A 7706-nucleotide genomic window follows, 5' to 3' on the forward strand; every position below is an offset into this window, starting at 1 on the left:
TTCCCCCTCTTTCTTTGCCTCCTCCCCTCTCTCTTTCCCTCCATCTCTTTCTCTCCCTTTCTTTCTCCCTCTCCCCTTTCTCTCTCGCTTTCCCTCTCTTTCTTTCTTTCCCTCCCATTCTCTTTCCCTCCCTCCCTCCCTCTCTTCCCCCCTCTCTTTCCCTCCCTCTCTTTCTCTCTCTCTTCCCCCCTCTTTGTCTCTTTCCCTTCCTCCCTCTCCCTTTCTCTCTCTTCCCCACCTCTCTCTCTCCCTCCCTTTCTCTCTCTCTTTCCCTCCCCCCTCTCTCTTTCCCCCTCTCTTTCTGTCTCTTTCCCTCCCTCCCTTTTCCTTTTATCTCTCTCTTTCCCCCCCACTTCTCTCTCTCTTTCCCTCCCTCTTTCTCTCTCCCCCACCCCTGTGGGAGAAATGCGGTGGAATTGGGCTGGGGTGGTGGCACCCATGCCCACAGAGAGGTCTCTGAGTGCCATCTCTGGCTCACATGCCATAGTTTTGTCACCACTGCTGCAGGGTCTCCCTGGGGTCTTTCATTTTAGAGAGACTCAGGGCTGGCTCTGAGCTGACCTCATTGGTCTATCTGAAATGCGGAGTGCCCTGGTCTCCTATTATGGGATGCCGCTGTATAAGTGAGCCCACAACGTACTACTCCCATTCGTTTAGTGACCATTCAAAGCACTGGAAAAAGTGACAGAGTGACCGTTTTTCATACTTACGACCGTTGCAGTATCCCCGTGGTCACATGATCAAAATTCAGACCCTGAGCAACTAACTCCTATTTACGACGGTCGCAGTGCCCTGCCGGGGTCAAGTGTTCCCCTTTTGCGACCTTTTGGCAAGCAAAGTCAACGGAGGAGCCAGACTCGCTTAACAGCGGTGTTACTAATTGGACTGCAGGGATTCACTTAACAACAGGGGCAAGGAAGGTCGTAAAATGGGGCACTTAACAAATGTTTGGGGCTCAATGGTGGTCATTGAGGACTGCCTGTGGTTCACTTTTCAGGGCACCCACAAATCTTGCCAAGCAGGTGGGAAGGCTGCCATCCAACAGGAAGAGTTTCTTTGCCTTCGTTCTTTGCCGTTTTTTCCCCAGAAGTTCTTAAACCGAACACTGCCCCCCCCCCCCGAATGGTTTGATTTTTTTTTTAATGCATTTAATTGATTTTTAAGTTTTGTCTCAATTTTTGTACGGCTGCTCGGCCTCAAATGGCGGTCATAAGTTGAGAACTACTGTATTTTTTGGAGTATAAGACGCACCAAGGTTTTGAAGAGGCGAATTTTTTTAAAAAGTTTTTGCACTTTGCAGACCTCCCAAAAAGAGGCCCATTTTTCACAAAAACGGGACCGTTTTTTTTTAAAAGGGCATGAATAGCCTTTAGGAGGCTTGTAGAGTGCTCCTGGGGGGTGTCCCCCCAAAACGAGCAAAAAACGGCCCATTTTTTGTCAAAAAAATGGCATTCAGAGCCTGTAGGAGGCTTATAGAGTGCTCCTGGAGGCTGGGGGGGGGGGGGCAAAATTGAGCAAAAAATGACCCGTTTTTCACTCATTTCTGCCCTCCCCAACCACCGGGAGGTCTCTGGAAGCCTCCTAAAGGCTCTGCGTGGCCATTTTGGTGAAGGGGACGGGGTTTCGTGAGGCAAAAAATGCTGTATTCAGTGTATAAGATGCACCCAGATTTTCAGCCTCTTTTTTGAGGGAAAAGGGTGCGTCTTATACTCCGAAAAATACGCTAACTACGGCCGTTCAAGTAAAACACCAGGATGGAGAAGACGGACTGGCGAGGAGTGGAAGAGGCCGTTTCAATCCTTTTTTTTTTTGTCTTCTCCCTCCCCTTCTCCAGAGTCCTTTCCCACCCTTTCCATCCGTCTTTTGGCCAATGGGTTGCGTCGCTCAGGCTTTTCAACCAAACTGAGATAAGAGCCGCTTAGACAAACAGCAGAGTAACTGTGGCGGTGAGCAACTCAGCGGCGGAGAGGCAGAGCTTCTAGAGAAGGTTGATCTCTAGACCTGAACAGGAGGGGGAAACAAAACAGCCCTCCTTGGACAGGTGATCCGAGAAAAAGCAAAGCCATGCATCTAAACTCTCGCCGTCTCTGGAGCCAAAGGAGGGGAACGCCCGGCTAAGAAGTTCTTGAAGGGAAAGACTGATGGGACCGTCATGGCCTCCAGCTTCATGTTCTTCGTGTCCATCCTGATCTACCTCACTTCCTTCATTGGCATGATCGGCAACCTCATCGTCCTCTTCGCCTTCCTGACCCACGCCGTCCGGCGCAAAGCCCTCCAGCCTCTGGACCGCATCATTGTCAACATGGGCTTGGTCAACTTCTTCCTCTGTTGCTATAAAGTCATTCCCGGGATGCTGGTTTTCAGCAGCACCAGAGTCTTTGGGGAAGAAGGCTGCAGGGTTCTTCTCTACACGTACCACACCCTGAGGCTGGTCAGCATCTGGTCCGTGGAAAACCTGAGCATCCTCCACCTCATCAAGATCCGAAGGCCCAACTGCCGATGGACGACGCTCATCCACAGGCATCAATCACGCTACGTCAACGGCACCCTCGTTGGTTGTTGGGTGGCCAGTGTCCTCCTGCAGATCCCTTATTTGCAGTACGAGAAGACCGGCGGTCAACGGAATAAGACAATTGCCTTCTTGGCTACTTCGACTTGCTTGAAATCCACGGAAAGCTTCGCCATGAAGTTTAGCACCTACGCCTCCATCAGCCTTGACTTGGTTCTCATTCTCTTGGTGGTCATCCTCAACGGCTTCATCATCGACCTTCTCTTGAAGCACCACAGGAAGGTGAAAGCTTCGTCCTCCGCCGCCGGGAGCGGGTGGAATAAGCACACGGCCCAGGCCACCAAGATCCTGCTCTCCTTGCTCTCCATTTACGTGGTTTGCTGGATCGCCAACGACATGGTCTGGCTCACCATCGTCCTGGGATACAACAGGAACAACACGCAGAGCAGCTTCCTGAGTGGTGCGTATGGCGTGCTCTCCTCCATCTATTATTCCGCCAGCTCGTACGTAATGGTCTTTGGGTACAAAAAGGTCCGTGAATACCTCGCAGAAACGTGCTGGTGTTTGAGGTGTAGAAGGACCGCGGTGGCTCAAGCTGTCTCTTTGGTGGATGCGCTTCCCAGATGATGGAGAAGCTCTCCTCGGAGGACAACTCAACACTTGTCCTTCGAGGCGTCGTAATGTTGGTCCTCGGTGGAGAAATAACAACAGCACTTAGACTTATATACCGCTTCACAGTGCTCTTACAGCCCTCTCTCAGCGGTTTACAGAGTCAGCCTCTTGCCCCCCAACAATCTGGGTCCTCATTTGACCCACCTCGGAAGGACTGAAGGCTGAGTCAACCGAGAAGACATGGGACCAGTCCTGGACCTGGTGTGGCCTCTGAACCTCAACATTTCAACTTCTGGAACCATATTCTTGGCTGTTGGATCTGGGGATGACAAAAATTCCAGGAAGAGAATGGCAGCCAGACACGGGAAGGAGTAACTTCAAACTTTTGAGCTCTGCTTTCTCTTCTTCTTCTTCTTCTTCCTATTCTTCCTCTTCTTCTTCCTCTTCACCGTTTGCAAAAATTATGGAACCTCAACTTCCATTGGAATAAACACTCCAGCTCGAAAAGAACAGGTAGCTACTATTGCAACGGATATTATGGAGGAAGGAAGACACCCAACAGGCAGAGGCCTTGACGAGGGAGGGAGGTTTTTTTTTTTAAAAAAAAGAACTCACGATGGCGGCTTCTCTTCGCATGGACTCCAGAGAAAAGAAGAAGGAAGGAGGAAGTAAGAGGCAATGGGGACACTAAGAAACTGGGAGGGAGGGAGGAAGATGAGAAGCAGTTTGCTGCAGTGATTACTGGTGCAGATTGGTGTCACTTAGAAACCAGGAGACTGGGAGTTCTAGTCTTGCCTTAGGCAGGAAAGGTGGCTTGGGTAACCTTGGGCAGTCCCCACCCCCCTTCTCTCACCACCTCACAGGGTTGTTGTTTGTGGGGGAAAGAGGAAGGAGAATTAATATACAGTAGATTTGTGGCCTTGAGCTATTTGTAGAAATAACAAAAGCAGGAGAAAAACGTACTTAGTAAACGATGGAAGGTGAATGAGCAGCGAGGGAGGGAGGGAGGGAAAGAAGGAGAGAGGGGGGTCTTTGCTTTGTCTCAAATCCTCCAGGATTTAGAAGAGAGCACATGAATAGGGTCTCCTGCTTGAGCGGGGGGGGGGGGGTTGGACTAGATGACCTATAAGGTCCCTTCCAACTCTGTTAATCGGTCTGAATTAATTGCTTCATTGAAACCAAGCAAGCAACAGGAGAGGTTAGTTGGGATTGTAATTCTTGACCTTGGGATTTTGCAATTGTGCAATTTTGCAGGACGTACAATATTTGTGTTGTAATGTTTTTTTTTTTTAAAAAAGTGAAACTTTTTACAATCTCACGTATGGATGTGCCCCGGCTAGCTTGTCTTCCAGTTACTCGCATGCGTGCACCTGCGGCACTGCCACATGAAGAAAAAATAGCTGATCAGCGCCAATGTTCCATCTAAGCTGCGCGGCTGCGCAGGAAAACACTGCGCAGCAGTTTCCAACTACTCCACGGTGATTTTTAATGCCACAGGCACAGTGTGATGTACATTTGATGGGAATCAAGCCGCTGGACTCTTGACTTTAGTCTGGAGAGTGGAGACTAGATGTAGGTCGAGCGACATTAGGAGAGTGTCAAATGACAAGCAGTAGGCGGGACTCTCCAGCACAGTCGGGGAGCAACGGAGCCGTGCCCGCATCCTTGAAAGTTGGCTAATTGCCTAGCCGCGATGCTGCTCATAACTTTTGCGTTTCGAATAACACTGATTTCGCTGTTGTCTTGGGTGACATCTGTGAAAAAAATGCAGGTGCTCACTGCTCAAGCATGAAAATGTACCGCTCAAACACTAGAATTTTCCAACCACACTGGAAAAAAAATTTAGAGGGAACATTGATCATGGCAAGCATGCACGCTAGAGGATCGGGTGACGGCTCCATGTGAGACTTTGGGCACACACGCCATAGGCTCACCATCATGGGGATAGAAGATACATTGGAATGTGTCATGTGTAATAGGATGGAATGGAATAGAATGCAGAATAGAATAGAATAGAGTATAGAGTAGAGTAGAGTAGAATAGAGTAGAGTAGGAATCAGCTGGAAGGGACCTTGGAGGTCTTCTAGACCAACCCTCTGCTCAAGCAGGAAAACCTATATCATTTCAGATAAGTAGTTGTCCAGTCTCCTCTTAAAAACCTCCAGTGATGAAGCACCTACAACTCCTGGAGGAAAGCTGTACTAAGGGGTTAATTGTTAGGAAGTTTCTCCTCAATTCCAGGTTGCTTCTCTCCTTGATTAGTTTCCATCCGTTGCTTCTTGCCCTCAGGTGCTTTGGAGAATAGCTTGATTCCCTCTTCTCTGTGGCAGCCCCTGAGATATTGGAAGACTGCTCTCATGTCCCTGGTAGTCCTTTTTTCCCTCTAGACTGGCCGAACCCAAACCCTGCAACCGTTCTTCGTTTTAGTCTCCCGGCGGCTTTAATCATCTTAATTGCTCTTCTCTGCACTCTTTGTAATATGGTGAGCAAGACTGGATGCAGTACTCCAGATGTGGCCTTCCTAAGGCTTTTATAAAGCGGTGCTAATACTTTACACGATCAGAAAGAATGCCCATAACCAAATGACTGCGAGGAATAGAAGTCCTTCCACCCTCCACCATTTGACCTAGAACTGAAAGAAGCTTCTTGGATGAAAAGCGAAACGTCTTCAGGGAAGGGAACACCTCCCCCCCCCCCCCGCCTCTAAGTCCAGTTGACTTTTGAAAGAGCACTTTTGTGGCGAAGAGCAAACAAAAAGGCAAGGACTTACCCAACCTTATCTGCAGGTAACATTTGCCATTCTTCTTCCTGCAGGCTCTCAGTGGCGGAGAACTTTGCTTTCCCTTGTCAGTTGCTGTATTGTATCATCGTCACTTTAAGGAGAAAAGAATAACTGTCAGATAGCCGTATATTCTCAAGAAAGGCTAATTACAATGGGCAAACAAAAGAGTTTCTTTTTTTTTTTATTTGAGTACCGCAGAGAGCTAAGGGCAGAATCAATACGCCAGCGTGCATATGCCTGCATCTCGTTCTTTGTGTGTGTAAGACTGAGTGAGTGTTTATACAGTGTATCTCTCGCAGATTTGCTAATGGCTTTTCTGACACTTTCAACAGCCAACTGAAAAAGAAAATAATCTCATTGCAAGCAGTCCTCGACTTACGACCACAACGGAGCTCCAGATTTCTGTGGCTAAGTGAGGCCCTTTGTTCAGTGAGCTTTGCCCCATTTTTACGACTTGTCACGCCACGGCTGTTAAGTGAATCCCGCGTTGTTAAGCGACCCCGGATTCCGCATTGACTTTGCAAAAGATCATCGCATGACCCTGGGACGCTTCAACCGTCATAAATATGAGTCAGTTGCCAAATGCCTGAATTTTGATCGCATAACCATGGGGAGGCTGCAAGAGTCATAAGTGTGGATAAGTCGCTTTTTTCGCTGCTATTGTAACCTCGGTTACTTAACGAGTGGGTTGTACTCGTGACTGACCACAGGGAGGCAGTATGCAACTTGTTGTGCTCTTATTGAAATTAATGTAGCATAAATAACACCCACCCACACACCCTTAGAGTGAATATAATCTTTCTAGTGGGGAAGGAAGGGAGGGTGGGAGGGAGGGAGGAAGACGGAAGGGAGGGAGGGAGGAGGAAGGAAGGAGGAAGAAGGGAGGAAGAAAGAAGAAGGGAGGGAGGGAGGAAGAAGGAAGGGAGGGAGGAGGAAAAAGGGAGGGAGGAAAAAGGGAGGGAGGAAAAAGGGAGGGAGGGAGGAAGAAGGGAGGGAGGAGGAAGAAAGAAGGGAGGGAGGGAGGAAGGAAGAAGGAAGGGGGGAAGAAGGGAGGGAGGATGGAGGAAGGAAGGAGGAAGTGGAAGGGAGGGAGGAGGAAGAAAGGAAGGAATAAGGGAGGGAGAGAGGGAGGATGGCAGAAGGAAGGGAGGAAGATGGAAGGGAGGGAGGAAGGGAGGGAGGCAGGAGGAAGAAGGGAGGGAGGGGGAGAAGGAAGCAAGAAAGAAGGGAGGGATGGAGGAAGTAATGAGGAAGGGAGGGAGGGAGGAGGGAGGGAGGGAGGGAGGAAGGAGGAAGGAAGGGGAAGATAAAGGATACATGATAATGGATGAATAGAAGGGGAGATTATTGGATATTATGGATTTTTGGGTGGGTGGATTGATGGATAAAGAGGAAGGAAAGAAGTGTAGAAAGTTATCACCCACCCGGCTCCTAGAAGAATGAAATATTTTGAGAAATATTTTAAAAAGGCCGGATAAAATATTTCCCCTAAAAGAGAAATAAAAATCTTAAGGGAGACAGAAACTCAGATCTCCAGCTCCCTTCCCCCAAGCAGAGACTAAGCTGAGGCCAGATTTTAGAAATGCAGATTTGGTGATCCATTACTCCCTGTAGCAAGGTCTGAACAAAGGTAGGGTTAGCCCTCAGCCACAATAGGAATCGCCCAGCAAGCCCCTTCATTGTATCAGCAGTCTAAACTTCAACCAAACTTAGCTCAGACAAACTCCTAGGATTTGTACACGGCCCCATGGGAGTCTGACAACAGGCAATAAAACACATGTTCTTGCACAGGAACAGAAAGCT

The 7706-nt window shown here is 48.8% G+C and overlaps 1 protein-coding gene across 1 annotated transcript; it reads left to right on the forward strand.

The window, feature by feature from the left end:
• Positions 1-2152: 2152 nt before the first annotated feature.
• On the forward strand, positions 2153-3136 carry LOC309395750 (olfactory receptor class A-like protein 1; the record flags this gene model as incomplete). Its single annotated transcript, XM_081960284.1, has 1 exon — positions 2153-3136. The coding sequence occupies one exon, from the start codon at positions 2153-2155 to the stop codon at positions 3134-3136; it is 984 nt and encodes a 327-aa protein (XP_081816410.1).
• Between the last annotated feature and the right edge of the window lie 4570 nt (positions 3137-7706).

Source organism: Natrix helvetica (assembly GCF_964273705.1).
Source record: "Natrix helvetica genome assembly, chromosome: 7".
Taxonomy (NCBI): domain Eukaryota; kingdom Metazoa; phylum Chordata; class Lepidosauria; order Squamata; family Natricidae; genus Natrix; species Natrix helvetica.